The following is a 25,853-nucleotide window of genomic DNA, read 5'->3' as shown; positions in this document are numbered from 1 at the left end:
GAGGTATTTATGTACTTTCATCAGTATGTCCCTGCTTACAATGAAACAATTTTGGAATGATTCTGTGACAGAAATTGGCCAATAAATTCTAATCTGAGCCTCTCATGAACTGTAAGTTGCCAATTTGAAATTGAGAGGAACAGTCAGTTGATTGGAAAAACTGGGCAAGGTGAAGCATTACATCTTATTTTTGAACTCCTGAGAGTTCAATAAATTATATTTATATTTTGAAAAGCTACAATCAGAATAGGAACTCCCAATCGATTAATAGCAAAGGAAATGTTTGTGATTGCAGTGCTGGAGAAGGAGGGTTAATCCTTTCCCCGTGCTGTTTTTCCCTCTCCCTCTCTCTCTCTCTCTCTCTCTGTGTGTGTGTGTGTGTGTGTGTGTGTGTGTGAGAGAGAGAGTATACACACATATGCATTATATATATATACAGTATATATATACAGTGTGTGTGTGTGTGTATATATATATATAGTGTATGTGTCTATATATATATATATATATATATATACATACACACACACACATTATATATATACATTATATATATACAGTATATAGTGCGTGTGTATATATATATGTGTGTGTGTGTGTGTATTTTGTGTGTACACACACACACACACACACACACACACACACACACACACACACACACACACACACACACACAAGATAGCTCTGTGTACTGTGGTTAAGAACTGTTGAAGTAATGTAATGAAGTGGTAACTTAGAATGTCAGCCATAAGGTAGACTCCAAATGGACACATATGAGTTTGTTTCACTACGGTATTTTTGTTTCTTAAATCCTTTATGTAGATGAATCTCCCTCCCAAGCTTTTGCTGATTTTTCAGTTATCAAAGGCTGTAATTAGAGTGCACCAAGCTGGTTTCCTGATGTAGAAAACATCAGGTGACTTTAGAAGCAAAAACCATTTTAAATCAAAGGCTATTAATGCACATTCTTATGACTCAGCTGCTCAGAAGGAAAAATAGATCTACTTTCAGCCAAGTCACCTTTTGTGAATGTATACTTGATGTCATCTTATTTTAAATACTGTACTTAATAGAGTCTGGGCAGGACATCATTGCTCATGCTCTCCCTCAACGCCATTAGATAAATTAAAATGGTCAGATTCTATTGCCTGTTTAATGAGAGTGACACTGCTGGCCTCAGCATATTGCCACTAAATAAGAGTTCCTTTTTTGATTTTGGAATATATAAAACATTGTATTTTCCCCCAAATTTTAATGGGGGAAAATAGCAGGGGGGAAAAAGATTAAGAGAAAGGGGCAATTAATTAGAAGCAGTCTGCTGCAGCTGGTGATTCAACTTCCATTGGCCATGATATTGGCTAATAAGATTTTAAGGCTGCCATCCTATATCCAGTTACCAAGGAGCAAAGCTTACTGAATTAGATGTGACATTTCTAAGTGAACCTGAAGAGGATTGTGCTGTAAAGCAACTTTCAAATAACAATACAGTATAACCCATGATCCAAGTTGGGGGAAGGCAATGGCATTGTCTACCAAAATGGTGGGGCATGGTGCATCCTCCCCTTCCAGGCCACAAACTGCCCATAATTATGATAAATAGCCTTCATGTAATGCCCCAAATGTTTTTCCACTGGAAGTACACACATATTCAGTCATTGCAGCATGCCATAGTTAGGTATAAATTACATATCGTAATTGAACCCGGGTTTTGGAAAGTTTGCGTATAAAATCAGAAAGCATATAAAAGATGACTAACAAGTGATAAATGTACTGATATTAATAACCACTTAGAAGTACTTAATACTAAATTATAAGATTTATTGAAATAAGACTGATGTGGAAGAGCATGCATAAGCATGGTTATTTGGAAATAAATTTCAATGTAACTAAGCCAGATCAGGATTAGGATCTTGTTTCAGCTGTAATGAGTATGCAGTGTTGGTTCTGTGAAGAGTAATATCTTGAAAAGATAAACTTTTTCCTTTATGTACTTGTTTCCCCTGAAACAGAGGTAGGATATGAATCGAATAAATGAATAAATAAATAAATAAATAAATATTTGGGAGATCTGAGTTCAAATCCCCACTTAGCTATGGAGACGAATCAGGGGATGGAAGCAATAAACAACTCCGTGACCATCTCAAATACCTCAAAGTCCTAACAGGGTTGCCATAAATTGGAAGCAACTTGACAGCATATAATGACAAAGTACACATAGAAGTTTAGCAATGAACAAATTAAAACCTGTCCATGTTGTCATTCCAATAGTTTTATTTGAAGTGATTTACCACATCTTTCAAAGACTGGATAGTGCATTTGACTAGATACCATTAATCCTCAGTTTATTCTGCATATCCTGCCTCCATGTATACAAAAAGAAGAAGCCCTAATTGGTTATTTCATCTCATTGTCAGGATTCATAATCACACAGGAGAACTACAGAAGTACAGCAGGCTCCCTATGGCAGAATATTACCCCCAATATATAGAGATATGAACCATTTGGAATCCAACAGATAGGGTGTAACTAACAAATATCATGATTAGTCATAGTAATCTGACTGAAGTCAAGGGTTTTAGCACTTTATTGTGACAGTTTCAGATTCAAGAATATAGAGCCCTGTCCCATATATTAACGTATTTTAGAGATATGTGCTTTCTTCCATCAGTTTCTATGATAATCCTTTGTGCTATTCAGGAAAAACATTTTGTTTACTTCACTGATAGGAATGTCTCTCAATGCAGGAACAGCCTCTTCCTCTGGTTTCTTCTGTTTCTGATTTTTTGCATAGTGGTCTGTTGAAAATGGAAGGGAAAAGCAGTAAGACAACATGCACTCTGTAGGTTATTTAAGGCAATTTTTTCCATGAGAACCTAGTTTTATATTGAGAAATATAAATATAGCTCTTTTAATAAATCAGCATATAAATTCTGAATTCCTTACATGTTAAAGCCAAATATTATGTCTCACCTATTAAAATTAAAACAGATTGATCATGCAATTCTCAAAACATCTTATCCATAAATTCAGAAAAAGCAAGAGAGTGAATCTTTTTGTGAGTTTTGCAAGATCTATTCAGGCATTCCAAAGCATGGAATCCTGTCATCTTGTCTGTATCTATAGTCAGAGGGTGTATCTTAAGAGGAAGCTTCTGCTACAGGGATCCATCTTCAAATTGTCCTCCTTCACACAGAAATAGTGAAAGGCAGAAAATGGAGCTAGAACTCTCCCTGCTCACACTTTCTACTAAAGCCTTTTTTGAATACCTGAATAGGGTCAATACCATTTAAAAAAAGAGACTAGGACTACTAGCAGATATTTGCCATTCTGACATGATCACTTCTACATGGAATGATATTTTCAAAGGAAGGAGAGAAGCATGCCAACTAGGGAGAAAGTCTTTCGCCGCACCCCAGTTGTAATAATTCTCTTCTCTACCCAGGGTCATCTCCCTGGTATAGGCTTGTTCTCCTTTAGCTGTCAGGCACAGATGTTTTTATTCTCAAGGCTTCAAAATGTAGTTTAATATGTTCATCTTTTAAGTTTCCATCTTTTAAAATTGTATTTATGCATTCCATCTCGTTTTCTAAGCCACTTTGGAAGATCTACTGAATTTAGGGGCCATACACAATAAAACAAATGAAATACTACCTTGGCCTTGACATTTTAGGTTTGAATTGCCATATTTTTTGTATTTGTATGTATGAAGCTGCTTTAAATTCATATTCTGAACTACTTTGAAAAATTGGGGAAGGCAGGTTATAAGATTGTTAATGCATTCAAAAAACTCCCACTTTAAGCAAGTAGGATAGGCCTAAGAACATGCCATTTTCTTCATTCTATATAAGATGCACAACTTTGGAAAAAAGTCTGTCTGTGGAATATAGACGCTCTTAATATAGTGGAAAGCATGTCCTTACCAATTCTGAACAACATGTATTTGTTAGTGGATGTAGTTTATGACAAACGTAGATAATTAGAACAATACTGATAACAAGGACTATCCTACATGGCAGTACGTGCTGTATAAACTGAACCAATAAAGAAACATATTCTAATGGTAAAGATATAAGCTGCGATGGAGAGGTTAAAAGAAGCGGAAGATAAGGCAGCTAAATATGGGACTATAACTTGCCTCATTATATTAATTTCAGTACTGCAAACAAACTCTATGCCCAAGGAAAGTGAACCTTGGCATTATTATGTATATCTTATGTAGTTTGTATCTAGGTTTACATGTGTGCAACTGATGGAAGTGGTCTTCCTGCCTTTGTCAGCTGACAAAGGCAGGAAGATCACTGTGACAGTTTCACAAAAATAGAACCTAGGTGGTTGGGGGCCTGAATGGAGGATGGGGATCCCCTGAGTCTGGGTGGAAGCCCTGTTGATAAAAAGTGCTTCTGCAAAAATTCTGAGTATCTGTGCTCACCCTACACTCCAACCCAGACTGCTCAGCAGGGTCTCCAAACTTCCTTGTAGTATTTTTGTGGGGGGGGGGTTAAAGTGTGAAGGGCTGTTGTGGGAAAGAAAGGAGAGGGAAGCTTGCTTCTGCTGGCTCAGTTAAACATGCCTAATTCTGGATGCTTCTCTATATGTTCTTACCTTTAGAGTCAATTAAACTAGTAGGAATACCAGCTCAGAACCAGAAAGCACAACCCTGCCGTCTGCTTCACAACCACAGTGAACCAACCATATGACCATCTGAAAATGTCTCTCCTTTCCCTGCTAAGATTCCAGTTCCTTAGTATTACCTAGTATCCACACGCTGCCACTACAGCATGCAGTGGTGGGGTTGGAAGAAAACAGCACATTCCTGTGCGACCACACAATGCTCATCCAAGTCCACCAGCAACAAACTGTACTTTCACTCATCTCCTACCAGCTAGGATGTGTGGCCTGCCAAGCAAGATCCAATTAGCACTAAACAGATTCATGTTATACAAATATAACATGAATCTGACTAAACCCACACTGGACTCTAGAGGCTAAGAAAGTATACTCATAGATATGTCTTTATAAACATCTATGATTCGTTGTTGCTTGGGTCTGAATTTGTTTCCAAATACTCTGGGACTAATACACAAATGGCCTTGTGTGTCTCCCAGACATCTGGATTTGCTTTAATAGAGGTTACTAATTTCCATGGCACAGGAAAATGCTCCTCACTTGGGCGTTATATTTCCCAGGCTTTCACATGATGGAAAGGTGCTGAGTCATTCTTTTGTTAATTACAGAAGAAAAGTTTGATGAACTGTACAAATATAGGAAATCAATGTAACACTCATAAATGACTACACTCCAGTTATGAGTCTGGCCAAGTATTACAAGCCGGTAAAAATCATATTGCAGGTATATTGTTTGCAAACCTGAGTCAACATCCTTACCTGTAATGGTTTGTGTAGAATTTAATGGAGCAGTACTGATCATGTTAATACCGAAGAGAAGCACATAGCCTATTCCTATACTTACTAAAAGATACACAGGCAAAGCAACAGCCCAGAATCTGTGAAGTGAAATAAGAAATACTGTAAGTGGAGTTGTATACACGTAGAAATACATAGCAAATATTATTTCAAGGAAAATTCCCAACTCAGGAAAAAATGTCACAGGACCAGAAGAAGATAAAGAAGGCAACAAGCAGAATAATCCATCTTTATGATGGAAGACGAAAATGCTTGAGACCATTTAATTTAGGAAACACACTGTAAAGGTGTCAGGGGACATGAAAGAAATGTATAAATTAAGAACAGATTAGCAAAAGTGAAAACAGACATTTCTTCTCTCTTTTTCTCATAAAACTAAATTTTTATTAAATTAAAATTTAATTAACAATTAAATTGACATTCTAGATTCAGAATGGACCAAAAGGAAGTACTGTTTTAGACAGAGGAGTTCACTGTAATAGGACTGGGTGATGGTCACCTGCTCAGAAGGGTTTGAAAAAGGGTTGAATTAAGGGAAGGTAACTGAAGGTTTTCCAAATGTTAGACTACAGTGACTAGGGTTAATGAGTTGCAGTCTAAGAAATATCTGTAGAACCATGACTTGTCTACCTTGATTTAGAATCTTGAAAGACATATGGAGAATGTGCATCTGTAGCTAATAAGCATAATAATTGCTAAATGGAACCTTGGTTTCTTTGCTATACTGATACAGATGACCAGATTCAGCCATGTGCTGTTATGTCCCTGGGATCCTTAGGTCTGAGCCACCAGGGTTCTTTCTAAGTAAGGCAATAATGTAAAATTTGCATGCTGATCCTCTGCACAATTGGTTAGTTTTAGCAACATAAAATACATTTAATGGAAGAATAGTCAAAACCTACTTTTGAGGCCAGTATGTCAACCCCAGTGAAAATAGCCAGGATTCTGGTATATAGGCCCACACAAGGTACAGGACTGCATATATATAAAAACAAGAAAGAAGAAATGTTAAGTACAATGGCAAATAGGATAAATTTTAAATGAAAAGGACCAAGCTTGATTTTTTTTTTCTGGTTGGCATTATGAGGGTTATTCCTCCTATCAATAGATGAAATTGTATGTCCAGTCTGAAAAATATGTGAAGCTGGGCCTGTATAATAGTTGGATGGAAGACTATCTGGAAAACTGTAGTGCTGAATTTATACTGTACTCAGGAAATCTGACCCTGCTCAAAAATCACCATTGTTTTTCATACATTGGAATTCAGCAGATAAATTAAGAATAATCCATTCAAGAAAATGTTTTTCAGACTTTCTTAATGGTAGACATCACCAAGCATCATCTTTGTCTTAAGCCAACTGGCAGTCTCAATTCAAGTAGACTCATTGAATCAGTGGGGTCAGCATAAATGTTGACTCACCGTTTTGGAAAATGATTTGATGTGTCTATTCTAGTTGGTACTAACTGAATTTAGTTTCCTGTTATGAAGGGTCGTGGTGGTGTGAGAGGGATGTGGTGGCACTGCAGGTTAAACTGCAGAAGCCTCTGTGCTGCAAGGCTGGAAGACCAGCAGTCGTAAGATCGAATCCACATGACGGATTGAGCTCCCGTCGCTTGTCTCAGCTCGTCAACCTAGCAGTTCGAAAGCATGTGAAAATGTGAGTAGATAAATAGGTACCATCACGGTGGGAAGGTAACGGCGTTCTGTGTCTAGTCACGCTGGGCACGTGACCACGGAAATTGTCTACGGACAAATGCCAGCTCTATGGCTTGGAAACAGGGATGAGCACCACCCCCTAGAGTCAGACGTGGCTGGACAAATCGTCAAGGGGAACCTTTACTTTTACCTATGAAGGGGCAATTTAAAAGATAATACAATAATACCCAATGATATTTGTGAAGGAGAGAAAGGGAGTGAGCCGTCCTCCTCTATCAAAGGAGCAGAAGGAGGCACAGAATGTGTAGAAGGGATATTAGTGGAGGTGGACCCAGATGACAGAGAGGTGCAGCAGCATACGGAAGTGTGTCTGGCTGACGAGAGAGGGGAGGAGCTAGACTTGATTGTATGGGAGGATATAAATGAGGAGGAAAAGGCAGGAAGCTTTAGAGTGGTTAAGAGTGAACCAGCAGACAAGAAAGACAGGTCTGCTCAGACAGAATGGAACATGGGCCATGAGAGTTTTCTGAAGCTACTTAAAGAGTTCCCAAATTTACAAGTTGATGGAGGATTGCTGCCGGGACCCCAGAGTTCGTCGTCTGTGGTCAAGAGGTAGACCCCCTGGAATGGACTGTGGTAGTTTACCCACGCAATCAGCGTGGGGGGAGGTGGGTGATCCATCCCAGTCCCTCTTTACTCCAGAGTCAGCGGGAGGGAGACTGGGCGAGACACGCATGTTGTGGGACAGTTTGCACAGTATAGACCACACTGATTCACCCCATGACCGACCGGGAGCGATTTGGGCCAGCCCCCCTGTGAGAAGGAAGGACAAAGGACTAACCACAAGAGTTCGGAGTTATAAGTTGTTACCAGAGTTAAGTTTAATGGACCCGTTCGAGCTGGCTGAATTGAGTTTGTTCACTAATAAAACTGATTCTGTTCGAAAAGAAGAGCAGCCTCCTGTCCTTTTTCCTGCATTGTCAACGGAAGCGCCCCTGGCAGAACCGACCCGGAGTTACAATATTTGAAGTAGGCAATAGGAAACCATGATTTTAACATAACCACCCAAAAAGCTAGATTATTTCAATATGTTCCAGAAAAATCTGGTATTCAAAGGTTATCATATATGTCCTGAAATAATTAAATTTGTGCATTTTCCCCATGTAGCTATTATTATGCATAATTATTTCCTTCCCCACATATCCAAATACGAACAACACTGTCCATTATGTGGACTAGAGTTCCTGATTTCGTGATCGTAAATGTATGACCATTGAGCTGCCACGCTAGAAGGCAGCTAACTTTAACTTCCCCCTAACTTTTAGACTATAATTTATATGCATAGGGTCCCATCCAGCTCTGTAGTTCTGAGATGACAATGATGACTTCATCCTCCATAAAGTAAACATGTTGAAACTCAGTGGGATTTATTTCCAAGTAAAGAGAACATGATCAGATTCTTGTAGACAGAAGGGGAAAGTCTGTCGGATATCTCCTATGAGTTTATCTCTTCAGTGCTAGAAGTCAAATAAATAAAATGTAACACAAGCCTGGAGGATTTCCCTTTCTAACAAGTGCCGCAACCTGGTTGAATGCTTTGAAATGAGGGCAAAGTACAGCACATAAAAAGATTCAAGGGGCAGGTCTTCCCAACATTCAGGCTATGTGCAAACTGCATATGTAGGTTTTATCTATATTTGCCATGGAACAAATCTTTCTGAGGTGGGATTTATTTCCATGCGAATGTATCCATATTAAATTGAGAGTACACTCCACTGAAATCAGTGGAGCTGTCTTGGGAATGCATGTGTCTTGAAAGAGATACAATATAGCAGCCCTTGCAGATCATGACCCAAGAAACCTAGTTGGCCTAGCCACATGGTTTCAATAAAACTGGCATGTTCCTCTCACCCCTTACTTCGTGTAAACCATCTAACTTTGAAAAGTTGTTAGTACTTATTTATTGAATGGAGTAATATTGATCAGAAGCCTCAATAAAATGAAACATTGAAGCAGCACGAACTATCTTGCACACATAAGAAATAACATGTTTGGCAATGTAACTGTCACTGTTTTAGTTATTTTTATACTTAACAGTGTGTGTGTAACCTGTTACATATGTGTGTTTCATACCACAGGCCAGCAGCTTGTAGCATTCTAATTTACTTTGAAAAACAAAAAAAAATACTCTGTTTAGTTACTTTTGAACTGTGGCAAAGTTGAGTTACTTGTTAAAAGATGGGACTATATTATAACTTAGAAGCCTCACCTTGATCCTGGGGCACTGGAACTGTAATGATAGTTAATTCATTTTAAAAAGTAGCCCTCCAAAGTTTGCATGTGGTATACATCACAGAATTTGCATAACCAGTATTAAATGGAAATACTCACTGAAAAGAAACTGGGAACCTAAGTAAAGAACAAAGCCATATATGGCTCTTTCAGGCAATGGGGCTGGTGAATTTTCAACCATGTTGATCTCTTCAATTTATCTTGGAAGATAAAGAGAAAAATATTTATTTTACATTGCCTTAGGTTTCTAAGGCACCAACAAGATTTACAAGGCACTATTTTCAATTAACTGTTCCCCAAAATTAAGGAAGGAAAAACGTGTTATACAGAGAAAAATTTATAAATGAGTATTGAAGAACAACAAATTAGGCTATGTACCTCCCCCACTTTTAACAGACCAATATTTGGTCTTTTTTGTTTCATGTAAGGATTTCATGTCACAGAAGAACATTTCATCAGACATATGGAAAATTAGCTTGTTCCTAGCTTCATTCAACACAGCACTGGTAACAAATTCAAGTAGTTTACTCATTTCAGACAGCAGTGTTTAATTGCAAATGATTTAGCATTTTTAAAGACAGAATTCATTGACCATTTGGTGACCATTAAACCATTTAATTCTTGAACTAGGGCTAAAATCCTGTTGGTCATCTCTACATGTACAGTGGAGATAATGTCACCAGGACCACCAATTCACCGCCGACTGAAGGCAATTTTGGGGTACAAATGCTTCCTACACAATACAACATGATTGGTTACTGCTGCTGCTGTCATCATCGTTACACACACGGAACTGCACAACAGGATTTCAGTCATTGTATTGTAGTGGATAGAGCTTCAGACCTGGAGATTCAGGAGACTTGAGTTCTAATTTGTACTCAGCCATGGAAATTCACTGGAGGGTAAGCCTCACCTTGATCATTTCACATATCTTAAAAAAAAAAACTCTGTTAGCATTTCCGTAAGTCAACTTGACAGTACACAACAACATTCCTTATGAACTGATTGGACTTTCTGTTAAAACAACAACTTTCTGAACTAATCTTGAGGACTGTTTCCTATGGCTGCTTAGGTAATTTTTTGCAAATGCCAAATATAAAGTACTTCTGGAAGAAACCTTGTTGGTCAACAACATACATATTTTTTCTCTACATACAATATAATTAGACTCAGTGACAGCCAACAATGGTCTGTACAACAGTTATCATACTTCCACAAGAGTAATTCTAATGGAGTGTCCTTAATTTTGACGTACAAGGCTTTAAAACTAGGTTAGTTAACCTCTGACATGCAAGGTCTTTTTCTTTAATTCCACATAACAAAACCCATTACTTATAGGAACTGGGTTTGCAAGCAGGAAATGATTCTTCCCACTAAGTGCTAAAACGTAGTCTGGAACTGAGCCATGGGGCAAGTCCTAGTTCCAGAGTCAGTGATTCCATTGAGAAGAGTGAGATGTCCAACACAGGCAGAAGATACTGGGTATCACGAAAGGGAGGTGAACTGGTAGTTAACTTGTTATGGCAGAAGGTAAATATTTTACTGGCAGGGTGGGGTAAAGGAGCTTATGAGATTTTATTCTTTCCGAGTCAAAATAACTTGGCTGGATTTATATGCAGTATGATATATATGATATGCCCATATCATATATGGGCAGGACAGCCACTTGTTATTTCATTTTTACAGAAAAATGTCTTCATTGAAACTATGCTCTTCTCTTTTATTTTGTAGATGTATTTTTTTCTTGTTTGAGATTCACATTTAAAATCAACACTTATCAGCACTCCCACAACCCAAATACAGATGAAATCATTTTCCTACATCCCATCCTAGTGACAGAAAACTAGTTGCCTGCCTATGTTTGAAGGAGATTTTGACTGGTTCAGTATTTTGTGTTCAGTACTTTGCTTACCTTGCAGACATGTAATCACTCTTAGCAGTGCCTAGAATTTTTGTGTAACCAGCATTCTCTGAACTCATTACTTGTATTAATAACACCAGTTATTACTTTGACATTTCATGTTCTGTACCTTTTTGCATCTTCACTGGGTCCCCACACCCAATTATATGTTATTATGTTGCTTCAAACATATAATACTCAATTTCAATTTTCAAGGTATGAAAAGTGCTCAAAGAGTAGTCAGGCCAACCCCCTTTCCAGTGAGTTTCCAGGGTCAAGCAGAAATTTGAATGGTCTCCTGAGTTTTTGTCCAACATACAGTACTTATTTCACTATACTGTACCATACTGGGCTCTGCTACAATGTATCCTTGCATATTAGCCTGTAGTTAACTTTTATTCCATGTGTCTGAGGAAGTGGGTCATAATCCAAGAAAGCTCACACAGAAATAAGTATGATATTCTTTAAGGTGTCACAATTCTGAGCTTTGATTTGCTTTGTTACATAGAACTGCAGAAGCATTCTGTGGACAACCAGAGTGAATGGGTACCTTTTACACATCATACACAGAATTTACATAGTTTAGTATTTACAGATGTTGTTAAAGTAAAGCACCATTCTCCTTATTGTCATCAAGAATAAATAATATGATAAATAAAATCTAATTGAGGGAAAACTATCTTTATGATTACTGCCCAATCAGGCCACAGCCCTCTAAATTAAAAATCAATCAAAAATACTTCCACCTCCCAACCTTCTTAGCTCAGACCATCATTAAGCCGGACTTGGCACCCAACACAAATATTCAGCTTATCTCCAGTTGCAATTTGCTACCCGTCCCTTCATTTAATGCCACTAACCTTTGCGTCCTCCTCTCCAGAGAAATGGCAAGCTGTGTGATTTCCCACCCACCCCCCAACTCATCCACAGCGGAGGCCTCAGGCTTCCAGAAGAAATACTACCAATGAGCCATTCTCAGTGGCAGTTTTGGATTTTTTCCCCATCTCGAATACAAATATGGCTCCTAGAGCTAGTTGAAGGAGACGGCGATATCTATCTATCTATCTATCTATCTATCTATCTATCTATCTATCTATCTATCTATCTATCTATCTATCTATCTATCTATCTATCTATCTATCTATCTATCTATCTATCTATCTATCTATCTATCTATCTATCTATCTATCTCCTTCCACTAGCTCTACCACCCACATCCCTACCATCTCCCAGGTTGAGCGCACGCACCTTCCAGCTCCTCTGGATTTTCCGGTGCCCACGCCGGCTGCTTTTAGCTGCATCTCATGAAAACCTCCACCTTGGATCCGGGCCGGAGGTGCGCTTTCAACGATCCAGATTATTCGAGATGCTTGAACTTTTAACTGGTTCGAAACTTCCGGTCCGGTTTTCGAAGGCGTTCCCGCTCTCCCACGCAAACGGGAGAAGGTGATTTTCCACAGCCATACTCGGGGTGGGGGGGGCAGAATAGCCCCGAAGGAATCGGAGCTACCGTTCAACGTTTAACAGCCCACGGAAGTTCGTGCCACAAACTGTACAGCTGGCGTTATTTTTAAGGTACCACAAGAATCACCGTAATAACCAACCGGAAGTTTGCCATCTCTCATAGAGTATCTCTGTGTTCCGAAAACTCCGAACTTCGCCCTTCCATTTTTCCCTTTTAGGACACTGGAATTTTTTTTAAGGTCTAAAACATATTTGCGCACAAGCTATACGTTTGCTTGAACATAAATACTATCAACTTCAAATGAGGCTTACTCTCAAATGGCTTTATAGGACGGAAACCCAAACTGACTTTGGCGGACGCGGTTTCTCTCCCTTTACAACCAGGGATTGTGAGGAACTACTGGCAAGGAGATCTTTCTATTATTTAAAAGTTAAATAAAAACGTAATCACACGTTGCATGCAAAACTGTATATGGATCAGAAAGAAAAGCAACCTCTTACCAGATATTTTCGTTCGGATGGTTATACATTGTTTCTAATCACAAAGGGGCAACAAGCCTGGCATCTTTCATTTTCTTGTATCTACAGATCTCCCCGACCGTCATTGGGAAAGAAGTAAGCAGGAAAGGAATGAGACCTTTCCGAGTTTGGGGTCTCTTTAATTTTCCTTTCCTAGGCAGCCTTCCTCGCTGTCGCGCCCTTTAATTTTCTTTTACTACCACTCCCTTCATTCCTGACTAGCACCAACGACAGTAAGGCATGATGGGGTTTTTTGGAAAGTTTGGAGCAGCAGAGAAGACCCATCCAGAAGCCTACCAGAAAATGCTTGTTCGTTGCAATAAAAGCAATAATAATGTGCGCCATAACAAATGTGTTACAAATATAAACGGACAGAACACAAGAGTTCTGGCTCCTGTCCTCTGAAGATGCCGGCCACAGAGACGGGCGACACATTAGGAAGAAAGACCTCAAGAACACGGCCAGACAGCCCAAAAAACCCACAACCACCATCGGATCCCGGCCGTGAAAGCTTTCGAGAATCCATTGAATATTATTTTCTCTTTCCTGTATTGCAACACCAAACTACAGTTATTTAAATTTCAGCTTTCCTCCATTACAATCCCCATATCGGACAAATGATCCGGATTTCTCACAAGGGTGGGGGACTTATTCTTCGGCCTATGGTTCCTATCCGCTCCTCCCGGCACAGCTAATGGTAAGGAATTGTGGGAGTTGTAGTCCAGAGGCATTTGAGAGGGCGAAAGGCTCTTCGCCGCTGGTTCCGCTCCAAGGCGGAAGCGGGAGAGGAAGGAAAGGGGTGGGCGGGTGGATAGGTTGCGTGTAGTTTTTTTTAAAGCGTGACGTCACCGCCGCGAGCAGCCAGTGAGGGAGCCGCGTGAGTCAGAGGCGGGCTGCCTGCCTGGTGGTGACGGCGCCCGTTCGGAGGAGAAGCGAAAGTGTGAGGAGGCGCCGAAGAGGGGAACCGGCACAAAGGCTCGCTTCCAGGCCGGGGGAGAGGAGAAAGCCTGCCCGCCAGTGAGTGTGGTTGGGGCTTCTTTGGGGGGGCCGAGGCTCCTCTCTGGTGGCCCTCCGGGCCCAGGAGTTGGAGGTGGCTCCCCTCCCACAAGCCTGGAGCCGCCCTCGGCCAGCAACCGTGTCCGGGGAGGCCTGTGAACCGCCGTTGGGTATAAGAACCAGGGAGAGTAGAAAACGTGCAGACCTGAACGTCGGGAGGGAACCTCTCTGCTTGGCTTCCGTACCCGTCTAAGTGTGATCTTCCCAATAGGCCCGGCCCACCGGGCGAGGCGAGGCCGCTAGGCTTCTGCACGGGTCTCCTCGGGAAGGGGCGACCCTTTCTCTTGGATCATTTCTAGGTTTCTTGGCGTGGTTCTGGGCCGCTTCGGCTAAGTGATCCCATGAAAACTCAGCTCCGGCCAGATCTTTTCAACGGAGCGGCTCTCGAAGGGTTCCCTTCCACTCCACCCCTCTTTGCGGGCGGAAGTTGCATGTTTTTAACAGCTGCCTCGCTGGCAGAAGTGAAGCAGCTGGTGGGGTGAGGCAGGGGGAGGAAAACCTTAAAGCTTTGATGTCGTGCCAGTCATGGGACTATTAAAGATAAGTCTTGGTAAAAGTTGGTGAAACAATTATGGTCCAAACAAGTCCATGTTCATTTGAATGTTTTTTACCAGGGGTTGCTGTCAAACCATCCAACAAATAAAATCTTGGGTCCAGAATCAGTATGGGGATCCTTGTAAATCTCTGTGCCATAATTGGTGCAAGGAAGTCTCCCAGAGTGGGTGTAAGTGACTCCCATCCTTGTTAAATGTGTATGCCAATGATGAACGGAGCAGTTCTGGACTTTATATAATTGATTTGGAATATTTTCTGTAGTAGTTATAAGGGTCTTTGAACTTCCTTACCTCAAATCTATATTGCTGCACAATTGTGGCCATGATGTGTTCAATGTGTAATTTTTATTACATAGTCTAATCAAGCATGTGAGTTATTGCAGTTTTAAGTATGTAAAAATGCTCATATACATTCCAGAGGAGTCCATATTAGTTTGCATAGCAGAACCAGGAAAAGTTGGAGCCACGATTTTGTCTGAAGATTTGTGCCTTTTATCTTCCAATATGGCATTGCTAAGAATGTCAGATTCACACTTTCTTCAGATACAGTGGTGCCTCGCTAGACAGTTACCCCACATGACAGTTTTTTCGCTAGACATTGACTTTTTGCGATCACTATAGCGATTCGCAAAACAGTGATTCCTATGGGGGAATTTCGCTGGACAATGTTTGGTCCCTGCTTCGCAAACTGATTTTCGCTAGACAACAATTTTGACAGCTTCCTCTTAATGATAGGAACTTTGGGAGGCTGCTAATTTGTAAAATCACTGTGGGTCAAGAGTGACAGTGAAAACATCTGTCTTTTCTGATTCTTTGCTTTTCCCTCCTTCTTTGGTCACCTAACTGATGTAGTGTTAGGTAAAAGAATAAAGAGAATGGAATGAAATGGGAAGGGAGGAAGTAACCAAGCAGACACAGTCATTTGGTGCAAGGAAGAGATTATTCAAATAGTTGAAAGGCTGCAAATAAGATTGATTTTCTCCTGTCTCTCTGCTGACTCCTGTGTGATTGGCTGAAGTGAACTTGCCTGGGAAACCAGACTTCCCAAGTGCAACTCTACAGTGGACCCATTTGCATTTTCCCTGTACTGATTTATTTATTTATTTTTCCTCGAGTGTCCATCTTCACATGCATGTGAAGTAATTGGGAATACAGTAGACTGCATAATCTTGACTTTAATCTCCAGCAACTCATCCTTAACAGTTAAGGACCTATCCTTGACATACTTCCAAGTCTCAGTCTTCTGATTTGTTGGGGTCAGTCTCTATTTGAGCTAATGATTGAATTGAGGTATAAAAAATCTTAACAATTTCTACTTTTTCATTGTCAAGATTAAAGATGTTCTTCTGTGGACATGACTTTGTTGCCTTAATGTTCAATTGTAATCCTTCTTTTACCCTTTCTTCTTTCAACTTCATCAGAAGATATTTCAAGTCATTGCTGTTTTCTGCCAAAAATATGGCATCATTTGCATATCTTAAATTATTGATGTCTTCCACCACTCTTCTTTCTTTTGAACCTAATAAAGCTTTCCATATGAATTATTCTACACCAGTGTTTCCCAACCTGGGGATCATGACTCCCCAAAGGGGTTGCAATGTGTTTTTGGGGGGTGTTGCATGTCACCTTATGTGTTGTAGCCCTTGTTAAATAATTTTTTCCTTGGCCTTTTTGGAATGAGATATTTAAGTTACTGTGTATGTAAGAGAAACAGGCTCTTTAAGGGGGAAAATAAACTTCTACTTTCAAAGAAGGGATTATTTTACCCTATTAAAATGCATTTTTGTGCAAAAGATTGGGAACCACTGTTCTATGCAGAAATTAAACAGATAGGGAAATAAAATGTATCTGCATCTGGAACCTCTGCAAATTTGAAATCAGTCTGTTCTTCCATGTTCTGTATTAACAGTAGGTTCTTGTGCAAAATATATATTAAATTGTCTTGTTCAAGATAAGCACATGTTGTGGCACACCATTTCTTTTAGAAAAATCCGTAGCTTTTCACAATCCACAAAAATTAAAGGCTTTATTGATGTCTATAAAGCATAGGCTGGTTTTCCCATGAAATTCAGCTGCATGATCCAGTGGGCAATGTATATGTGCAGTGTTATCTCAAGTGCTGCTTCTTTTTCTGAATCCAGCTTGAATGTCAGGCATTTCTCATTCTATATGGTAAAAAGTCTTTGTTGGGAAGTTTTGAGTATCACTGCTTGCATGAGGAATTAATGCAGTTGTCTAATACCTACTGCACTCTTTTTTGTTGGCATATTCATATTAGGATTTTGATAGTCAGTTTTGCATCTATTCTCAGTCATTTATTCCAATTGTATATTACTTCCCCTCACTTTCTAAAATTGCATGGTATTCATCAAAGAATTCTTTTGTGAAGGACAGTGTCATCTTTACATCACTTCTATATTGTTTTTGAATACTGTATATTGTTTCTATCTTCTCTTGACTTTATCCTACTCCAATAACATATTTCTCTCTTGAATTCTGAGCAATTTTTACCTGGAAAATATTGCTTTCTCCCTTTTTGTTTTCTTATTTCTTATTTCTTTGAAATGACTATTGTGATAGTTTTCTTTGACTCTGACAGTTGCTGAAAAGTTGTGTTCAGGATTCTGAGACTATTTCTGTCACCTTTTTACTTTTGCTTCTTTTCTGCCATTAGCAATTTTGAACTTCATTAGTCATCCACTAAAGTTTTACTTCTTGACTGGCTTCAGGGATGGCTTTTTTTTTTTACTTTCATCCTTTATAATATGTCCATTCATAGTTCTTCTGGTTAATGGTAGTTGAGTATAGTAGTGCAAATGTATAAATTACATTTTGGCAGTATGTTGATATTATGATTGTTTTACTGTTCTTTGTCAGCCTTACCCAGCTTTTTGATATATGTAGTTCGTGGTGTGTACTGCAGTGTGCTCATGGTCTTGTTTTTGCAGAGACTAGTTTCTTCATCTTCCGGTTCCAGTTAAACAATCTGTTTGGTTTCTGTTTGTTCTCTTTTTACATTTTATTATTTTTGAGACATACATACCTACAGAACAAACAAAAACCTACAAGACAATCAAGAACACATAAGACCAACAAAACATATAAGCAGGGAGGTATTTCCCACACCACCTTATCTATTATATAATTTCTGACTACAGGATATCTTATGCCTTATTCCCATACTACATCATAGTATATCCGTGTGTATCTACACATGTTATATTTCATATCCCTATTTTATATATCTAATTAAGTGTCTAACATCCTATGTTTATAATAAATGTTATAAATTCTCTCACCTGCATTTCCATCTTTCTAAATCTCATCATAAACATTTCTCATTTCCTCTTTACTTATCCACCAATAAAATCCACACAGACCAGTTCATTCATCAAAAATCTCCATTCTTATAGACAGAAAGATATTATATGTCTAATCTTGTCAACATAGTCACTATTATAATTCACACATATTTGCTATCTCAATATACGTGCCTCACAAACAAAAGCATCCAATATTATTATTCATCATCATTTCTAAAGTTCATAAATTACATGTGCTTGTCTAGCATTAAATTTCATATCTGGCCAAATTTGCTTATAGTATATTAGTCATGTTACTTTATATGTTAATATATCTCTCTCAAGCCATTGATTTCTGTTATTTATTCAGCAAGTAACTTTCTCCCTTTTCATTTTTGCTTATCAGCTCCAGTGTTATCAATCCAGGATTAGTCTCTTGCCTCATTTATTTTTATTTTTTGCCAGTTTTGAAATGCTATCTATAATGTCTCTTTAGGACATTTTCTATCCGGTTGACTAATTTTATCCCAATATAGTCAGTGTCTTGGTTTTGGAGCAACATAGACCGGTCCGATCTCTGATCGTAAATGTCTGCCCTCAAATTTGCCCATTTCTCCCCCTTTACATTCTTTCCTGTCACAACAGTCTCAATATGCTTTCCCCCTTCTTTCCAATCTCCCCTTTCGTCCTTTTTAAACATCTTGTCAAACTTTTTGAGAAAAACAGTCTTCCTCCTCTCTCTCTCTCTCTGGTGACAGCAGTTGTTGAGTAAGTTCAATGGTTTGTTTATACTGCATTAAAACAGTCTCTCTCTCTCTGATGATAGTAGTTGTTCATTAAATTCCGTGGTTTGTTTAAGCTGTTTGTCTTCATTCTCTGTCTTTTCATGCAGTCCAAGAAGTGTCATCTGTCATCTTCAATTCTGTCCTCACTTCTAAGAGCTGAGCCTTGATATGATTGACTATGTCCAATTGGCATTCTTGAAGAAGTCTCTTAAAATAAATCTCCATTGTGGGTTCCAATAATGAGTCTCCCCCTCCATCCATGCTAATCGTAGCTCCAACCATGCCAAGGATGTCATTTGATTTATAATCCACCTTGTAGCTCAATGCAGAGTCACATAAATTAAATTGTGCAGAGTTATTTAAAGTTCTTAAGTCCTGAATTTATGAAAAGCCAGTTCTCTGGGAGGAAGGGTTAAGAGAGAAAAAGAATAAAGTTGGTTTCGTTTTCAAAGTTCTATCAGTTGTGACACAATAAGAAAAACTCCAATGATACAGGCACTAGCAAAGTTATGCCGGTTGAGATTTTCCTCCTTATCAGCTTCCAAAAGAACACATCTGATCTTTTACTTGCTGTAGCTTAGCAGCAGATCATTAATCTCTGTTTCTGCAGTCAGATAATAAATCTTCATACCTCTCCTCTCCGGGTAGCTAACTCACCATCATGGCGACTTCACGAGACAGTTGCGTGTGGGAAGGGAAACTCTTCCAAAAGAAAATCGGCGTTTCCAAAGCCGCCACTTGCAGCAAGTTCACTCTCCTGTGGAAAACTTGCCCCCCCTTCTCCTGGGGTGTCCGCTGACTTGGAGTAAACCCAGGGGAATCCAGAGCCCTGGAATTTCCCCTCTTCTTGCTGCCCGTCACTCCGGTTTCTGTATTGATTATTTAGTGACATCCATGTCATCTGTTGGTTTAGTTTAAACATGTTTTTGCAGGAAACAAATTGGCCTCACTGTGCTTCTCCTGCTTCTTTTCTGACTCATATGCAGACCATGTCCTTCAACAACACTTCATTCTGTTTTATTTCCTGCTTTTGCATTTCATGATTATTGCCTCATTCTATTTTGGTTTCTGATTAATCTCCTGTTTCATATTTGAATACAAGTTTTGAAATTCTTTTAGTATCTATAGTTAGAGCATAGATTAAAATGGTAATTAACAGATCTTGAAGCAAATGTTTCAGTGGAACATAGAACTGGTTAATCTCTTGCTATGCTTTTTTAGTAGAAGATTAATGTAGTTAATTTGTGATCCTCCTCGGCGACTGTTATTGAATGAGAAGCACTGTTGTGAAGGATCTAAAACTTCCACCAATTTTGGAGCAAACAGGGTGCTGGGGAGGTTTCCTTCCTTCCTTTGCCTTCTCTAGTTTTTACTGTGAGGGACAGAACCAGAAGGATCCAGGGAGTTGAATTATTTCAATCACTTTACAGTAAGGTAAAGGTAAAGGTTCCCCTTGACAATTTTTGTCCAGTTGTGTTCGACTCTAGGGGGCGGTGCTCATCCCCGTTTCCAAGCCATAGAGCCAGCGTTTGTTCGAAGACAATCTTTCCGTGGTCACATGGCCAGTGCGACTTAGACACGGAATGCTGTTACCTTCCCACCGAGGTGGTCCCTATTAATCTACTCGCATTTACATGCTTTCGAACCGCTAGGTTGGCGGGAGCTGGGACAAGTGATGGGAGCTCACTCCGTCACGTGGATTCGATCTTACGACTGCTTGGTTCTTCTGACCCTGCAGCACAGGCTCCTGCGGTTTAGCCCACAGCGCCACCACGTCCCTGCATACTATGTTTTCTTAAATAGTATACTTAAAATGATTCATAATAAACAAAAAAGGGGGTAACCCTATAGTGCAAAGGAAAAATCAGAACAAAATTTACATTTCTTACCTCCTTAGAAAACTTAAATGTATTTGCTGTATTAATTGAAGAAAAAGCATTATTTGTAATCTAGTAAGCATAATGAATTGACCTAGTTGGCAGATCTTTGAAATTTACAGACTAATGGTATATATATTTACTCAGAATTGAAACATTTGTTGAGTGGAGTTGTCTCCCAGCTAACTGCACTCAGATTGCAGCAAGCAAAGTATGCTGCATGATATACTTTGCTATTAGATAATGTACAGCGTTGCATAAAGAGATTTTGTTAAATTTTTTAAATGCTTTTGTGATCTGTAGACTGATACTATATTTGGAACTGATTGTGTCTGTTGTCCAAGTTATTTCACTGCTTTTTAATGATTTGCTTTTTGCTGTTTCCAGAAAAGCTCGAAAAGATCGAAGTATTGACATCAGCTCGATTTGATCCTCACTAGACTTTCTATTTTAACCTTGTATTAAAATATTCAAGGGTCCTCCCCCTCCACTGTTTATGATAAATCAAGTGTTTTCCTGAAATATTTTCTCATTGTTTTGCTTCAGGATCATGTAATATGGAAAATTCTACATTTGAAGATTTTCATCGCATCACATTTTATAGTACTTATATCAGACCATGTTGCGAATTGGTAAGTGGCTCAATAGTACAGATTTTCTTGTTAATACTTTTTACTTGAAGTGCACAGAGATAGAGCAGCAAAGACCACTAGTATTTAACCCATTTCAGATGCTCATATCTTTTATTTGTAGAACAAAGATACGTATATGTGAAAGATATTGTAGAAGAAACAACATATTTGACATCTGATGTAAAAGGTGCATCCTGGAACATTTCAATAGATGTGTGTAATTTTGGACCTTGTGGGATCATACTGTGTAAGAGAGGCATCGATAATGGTCCTTTTGGTAGTTTGATATCATTTCATTACATAAGGAGGAAGGAAGGAGAAGGCATTATCACAAACTATTAAGCACTTTATGTACACTGTACACTCCATCTGTGTTCATTATTCCAGAAATTCTTTTATGTACTAGTACTTTTAAATTGTTCTTTCATAGGTTGTTTTATGTAGTTCTGTAACAAGACAATTAATTCATCTTTCTACAGCTTTTTTGTCTTTATCCTGTGGCAGATAAGGTACTTCTGTATTAACATTGAAAGTAGGCTCAACGTGCTTATGTTAACGTGTAACATGAAACTTTTCAGAATGCAGACCCTTCTCTCACCCTGCTTTGAGAAACCTGTTGGTAGGAGAGACTTTAGCAAGAGAGCACATTCTGATACAGTGGTGCCTCGCATTACGACGTTAATTCGTTCCAACGAAATCGCTGTAGAATGAAAACATCATAATGCGAAAATAAAAAGCTCATTGAAACGCATTGAAACCCCTTCAATGTGTTCCAATGGGCTGGAAACTCACCGTCCAGCGAAGATCCTTCATAGGATGGCCATTTTCGGTGCCTGTGCAGTGAGGAATCCATCCCAGAAAACAGTGAGGAGCCGTTTTGTTTACCTGGCGGCCATTTTGAAACCACCAATCAACTGTTCTAAAATCGTCATTTTGCGAAGAATCGGTTCCCGAAGCAGGGAACCGATCATCGCAAAGCAAAAAAAAAACCCATTCAGACCATCATTTTGCGATCGCAATTGCGATCGCAAAAAGATCGTCGTAATACGGCTTCATCGTAATGTGGGGCAATCGTAAAGCGAGGCACCACTGTACCTGACACCTTGTTGACATATTGTGTATTCAAAATATTATTGTCTCATATGACACCCTGTTCACTAAATGTGTTTTAAACATTTACTTCATATTAATTGACTTCAGAGCAATAATGATAAATATCTGTTTTGTAGGCTCGTGCACAATTTGTGAAGTGTTCTTCAAAGACATATAATTCAGGTACATAAACTGACAATATAAGTTAATAAGAACATTTCTGTATTCTAGAATTCGCTTATTGATGTCAGGATAAGAGACAAATTGACAATATGCCTTACCTTTGTGTTTTCAAAAATGGCATCAGGCATGGATTCATCATAATGAATCCTATAATGCTACGTGTAATCTGATAATTTTCAGTGTCTTGTCAGTAACTAATTTGTTCAATCTCTTCATGTTTTGAACTTTTCTATTTTGATCCCACCATTTTCCTCTTGTATCACCTAAGTCAGTGATTCCCAACCTTGATCTCATTTCATCACAAAAGAAGCACAGCTGGTGATGAAATCTTCTAGGAATTAACGTCTGGTAACACCTAGGTTATCCAAGCTTGGGAACCACTGACCAAACTTGATGGGGATTAGAAAGCTTGCATAAGTTTTGTAGCATTCATATTGGTCCCAATAAAAAGATTGCCTGACTGTGGAATCTTTTTTTATATTGTGTTAAATGGCTCAGTTTGTGCTTTGATTGGATATACAAAGTCAGAGCAGTGTAATATATAATGTTAATGCCTAAACAATGGTATGCATATTCAAAGTAGAAACCTTCCCTTGTTTGGGATCTTTCTCATTTTCTCCCTCCCATCCTTTTCATGTTCTGCAGGTGATATCTGTAAAAGATGGTGCAGTAAGCCAGTTGATGAGTTGCGCAGATATTGTGATGTGATTAAAATATGTACCTTTAGACCACTTCTGTTTGTGCCTCAGTGTAACCCCACAAACAGTTGTTATGATCTCAGGTGAACAAATATTTTTGTACATTCATTAAATGTATGCTTTGCATTCTTGTTTGATAGCTTAGCTATAGACAACTTCTTTGTCTTGCAATATCTATATAGATAAATGATAAAAAATATTGTGTATTAAATAATGGGGAAAATAATAGTAAAAGAAATAGGGCAAATTTTTCAAATAAAACAAAAAATGCTAAAAGCCCCAAACCTAGTACAGTAGTCACTTTCTGCTACAGTGCAATTCCTATAATATCCTACCAACACAGCCGTTGGCCATGTTGACAAGAGATGATAGGAGCTGATAGATGTGATAGATGCATTGATGGGGAAGATTGTCGGAGGAGATGGACTGGAAGGGTTTAGGGCTGCAGTTCTGAAATAAAATATGCAATGGGATAACTTCCTGAGAACTCAGCTGGGCCTGCTGCTGACTGAGTTGATTGGACCAGGACTAGATTATAGATTTTAAATATATTAAATAGTACTGTAGTGGCATATGTAACAGATGTTCAACTGATACTAAATAATATTTGCTGTAGTTTACTGTTTGCAAGGTTTGGCTTATTTAATGAATAGTAGCATAGAATGGCATATAACATGGTTCTGTTTATATTTAAGTGATTGTCAGTTTGGTGAATTGAATTTAGAGAAGCTCTATCAAATTGAGACTTTAGAAGATGTTACAGATATAGCAAAAAAATTTGCGGTAAGTCATTGCTTGTATTGTGTTTTTTGAATTCTGTTTTGTGTCATCTGATAATTTAGTGGTATATTAGTACTTGAAAGATAACATAAATATTATACGGAAATTTTTTAAGGGACAGAAAGAAAATCACTTTGTATTTCTGACTTAGTGCATAATCCTAACTGGTCAGGATAGTCAAGGGCTGGCTGAGCCAATGATACACAATTTACAGCTGTGCGGAATCATCCCTCCCAGCCTAGGGTTGTTGGAAATTACCATATTTTTCCGTGTATAAAAATGACACCTTTTCCTTAAATAATTAGACAAAAAATTGAGGGTCGTTTTATACATGGAAGACAGCTGCTTTCCCTACCTTTTGCGAATCTATGGGGCTTAGCAAAAAAGGAAGGAAAAGCTCCCTTCAGGTAAAGCAGCTGTGAAAGGGCTTCAGGATCAAATCTCTGTGACTGTGCCACCTTTACCCAAAGGGAGCCTTCCTTTCCTTTTTGCTAAGCTCCATGGCTTTGCAAAAGGAAGAGAAAAGCAGGGATCAAATTTTCTAATTTGGAGTTAGAAAAGGGGGGGCATCTTATACATTGGGCCGTCTTATAAGCGGAGAAATATGGTACTTAGAATTACTCTTCCCCGCCCTGATTTTGTATGAGCATAGTGGTTGTGTTTCTAGGTTGGAGAAGGTTTGCATCTGGTGTGGCTTGGCTCCTTTCTTGCCATATCCCTTATTCAACTTTTTTAAAAACCTGCTAGAGTATTTCTGATAGATTAGTTATTCTATCTCTCTAAATAATTCTCCCCCTCCCCCGGTGTGTGTGTATCTTTACAGGTTAATCACATTAAAAGTTAAGTTAAATATGAAATTATTATTTTTAAAGAAACCCATTGGAAAGAAATACGTATGTTTCTATGATTGTACTGTTTCCCTAGTGGAATTTTATTCTTTATTCCTTCAAATCTGCTATTTTTATTGTTTAAGTTGGCTTCCCCAACCTGTCATTTTCCAGATACCTTGGACTATCTGTCCCACAATTCAGTTGTTGAGTGCGGATACAGTAGTTGCATCTCCTTCTCCTGGCTACCATTAATTAAAACACTTTGACCAAACTCCGGGAGGCAGTGGAAGACTGGAGGGCCTGGCATGTTCTGATTAATATGACTATGTATATTTTATGTTTTATTGTTTTATCTTGTATTGGAAGCCGCCTAGATTGGTCCGTGGGTCCAGATAGGCGGGATATAAATCAAATAAATAAATAAATAAATAATAATCCATGGGGTCACGAAGAGTCGGACATGACTAAATGATTAAACAACAACAACAACAATGTTAATCATTATAATTCTGTTTGACACTTGCTGGAGCAAAAATTTAAAGTTACCTAATGAATTAAATATATTATGTTTATTCTAAACTTTTGCCCTGTACATCTCTAACTGTCTTTAACAAGCACATTGTTGTGTTAGGATTGTACTATTTTGTAGAGTAAAATTCTAAGAGAGAGATGTGTAAAATTCTTACTATCCCTCTCCTTTGGCTGTAATTGGCTAGATTGAATGGGAATTGAAGTCCCACTGCACCTGGAAGGTTCCACATTTTCTACTTCTACACCAAGATATCCCACATTGTCTGGTGTAATCAAAC

At 38.7% G+C, this 25,853-nt stretch overlaps 2 protein-coding genes across 8 annotated transcripts in view; one reads left to right on the top strand and one right to left on the bottom strand.

Annotated features, from left to right (window-relative positions):
- Positions 1–2,253: 2,253 nt before the first annotated feature.
- PIGP (phosphatidylinositol glycan anchor biosynthesis class P) lies at positions 2,254–14,728 on the bottom strand. 7 transcript variants are annotated; one of them, XM_078390545.1, is made up of 6 exons: positions 14,457–14,728; positions 10,216–10,303; positions 9,472–9,572; positions 6,326–6,398; positions 5,385–5,503; positions 2,254–2,795 (listed from the first exon to the last, which is right to left on the bottom strand). In XM_078390545.1, the coding sequence occupies exons 3-6, from the start codon at positions 9,551–9,553 to the stop codon at positions 2,665–2,667; spliced, it is 405 nt and encodes a 134-aa protein (XP_078246671.1). In that variant the 5' UTR covers positions 9,554–9,572; positions 10,216–10,303; positions 14,457–14,728; the 3' UTR covers positions 2,254–2,664. The 7 variants fall into 7 exon arrangements, with proteins under 7 accessions (XP_078246671.1, XP_020644966.1, XP_078246672.1 ...); XM_020789307.3 differs by lacking the exon at positions 14,457–14,728 and adding an exon at positions 12,521–12,877; XM_078390546.1 differs by lacking the exon at positions 14,457–14,728 and adding an exon at positions 12,521–12,658 and having other exon boundaries at positions 10,286–10,303.
- The window catches only part of TTC3 (tetratricopeptide repeat domain 3), a 71,412-nt gene continuing 59,680 nt past the window's right edge, over positions 14,122–25,853 (top strand). The window contains exons 1-5 of the mRNA XM_072994125.2: positions 14,122–14,272; positions 21,376–21,461; positions 22,691–22,736; positions 23,382–23,517; positions 24,130–24,217. Of these exons, the coding sequence (XP_072850226.2) occupies positions 21,387–21,461; positions 22,691–22,736; positions 23,382–23,517; positions 24,130–24,217 (345 nt within the window). The 5' untranslated portion in view covers positions 14,122–14,272; positions 21,376–21,386. The remainder of the gene's footprint in view (positions 14,273–21,375; positions 21,462–22,690; positions 22,737–23,381; positions 23,518–24,129; positions 24,218–25,853) is intronic.

This window comes from Pogona vitticeps, chromosome 3, assembly GCF_051106095.1.
Source record: "Pogona vitticeps strain Pit_001003342236 chromosome 3, PviZW2.1, whole genome shotgun sequence".
Taxonomy (NCBI): Eukaryota; Metazoa; Chordata; class Lepidosauria; order Squamata; family Agamidae; genus Pogona; species Pogona vitticeps.
This window is presented reverse-complemented; position numbering and strand designations above follow the sequence as displayed.